Consider the following 1,644-nt stretch of genomic DNA (forward strand, 5'->3'; position numbering starts at 1 on the left):
TGAAATGTGTGATCCCTTTAATAAAAGTTTTAAGGCTTGTAGATGGTGATGCAAAACTAGCAATGAGCTACATATATGAAGATATGGATAGAGCAAAAGAGCAAATCCAAGAAAATTTTAATGATGTGCAAAAGAGATATGGATCTATATTGAGAATTATTGAAACTAGATAGGAGCTTTAACTTGATAGGCCTCTACATGTAGCAGCTTGTTTTCTCAATCCTAAGTAAGTTTATTATTTGAATTGTTATATATTTTAATCTTAATCTTTATATTTTGTACGCATATTTATTTATAAGATATAAAATTGTGATAGATTTCCTTCCGATTCCAACTTTGTTGCAAGTAAAGAAGTGAGACTTGGACTTTATGAAGTGATTGAAAGAATGTGTCCTACAACTTTGGAGAGGTGTAGGATTGATCTACAATTGGAGAAATTCGATAAAGCTGAGAGTTTGTTTGAAAAATAAATGGCTATACTTACAAGAACAAAGAAGCAACCAAGTAATTGCTATTGTTATTATTATTATTATTATTATTATTATTATCGATTATTATCATCATCTTAATGTGGCTTTTTATTTGTTGTTATCATAATTATATTGTAGCCCTTTACAATTTCTTTTGTTGCCAATATAGCATTGTGGTGGGAAAGTTATGGAGTATACTTCAAAACCTAGTTATACGTGTCTTAAGCCTAACTTGTAGTGCAACAAGATGTGAAAGAATTTGGAGTATTTTGATCATGTACACACCAAAAAAAGAAATCGTCTTGAGCAACAAAGAGTGAATGCTTTGGTGTTTGTAAACTATAATATTAATTTGGAGTTGAGAAAAATAAAGAGAGAAGAGAATGGTGACTCATATGATCCAATTTGTCTATCGGATATGGAATCTGATGATGAATGGATTACCGAAAAGGAAAAACCTTGCTTGCCAGAAGATACTTCATGGATGGACATTCATGAATGTTTTGAAGTTAATGAGGAAGGACGTAGTAGAAAAAGAAAGAGAGGTATAGATTTATATTAAATTGAAATTTTCTTTTCTATATTATGAATAAAATGTTAATTTTGACAATATATATTTTTATAGGTCCAAGAAATTTGAATGCCAAAAAGAAAAGTAAAGAAAAAGTTATTGAAGTTGAAGAACCAAAAGAGATACTGAATGTTGGAGATAATGAAGAAGATGTACAAGAAGATGTCAACGATGAAAAGATTTTGCAAGATGATGAAGACGATAACTTCATTGACTTGGACTATGGAGATGATTTTGATTAGCCAATGATGAATATGATTAGGAAAAAAAATATTTTTGACTAATATAATATGTAATGACTTTGAACTCTAATGAATTTGGATATGGATGTTTTTATCTTTTGGATATGGATGTTAAAAATATATTTCCTTTTGGTTTATTTGGTTAGCTTAGTCAAATACTATAACATAAGTGATAATTAAAGTAGTCATTATTTGCATATATTTTAATTTTATAATAAATAAATAAAAATATATAAATATATGTATGTATATGTATAATTTTCTATAAATTTTATATAGTATTTGTGTATCTTACGATATATGATACGATACGATACACGATACATAAAAATGAAAAAACGATTCACGATACGAATCACAA

At 27.9% G+C, this 1,644-nt stretch overlaps 1 protein-coding gene across 1 annotated transcript; it reads left to right on the top strand.

The window, feature by feature from the left end:
• The first annotated feature begins 777 nt into the window (after positions 1-777).
• LOC126719418 (uncharacterized) lies at positions 778-1,283 on the top strand. Its single transcript, XM_050421970.1, has 2 exons — positions 778-1,015; positions 1,096-1,283. The coding sequence occupies exons 1-2, from the start codon at positions 889-891 to the stop codon at positions 1,281-1,283; spliced, it is 315 nt and encodes a 104-aa protein (XP_050277927.1). The 5' UTR covers positions 778-888.
• Positions 1,284-1,644: the final 361 nt, after the last annotated feature.

Source organism: Quercus robur, chromosome 3 (genome assembly GCF_932294415.1).
Source record: "Quercus robur chromosome 3, dhQueRobu3.1, whole genome shotgun sequence".
Classification (NCBI taxonomy): Eukaryota; Viridiplantae; Streptophyta; class Magnoliopsida; order Fagales; family Fagaceae; genus Quercus; species Quercus robur.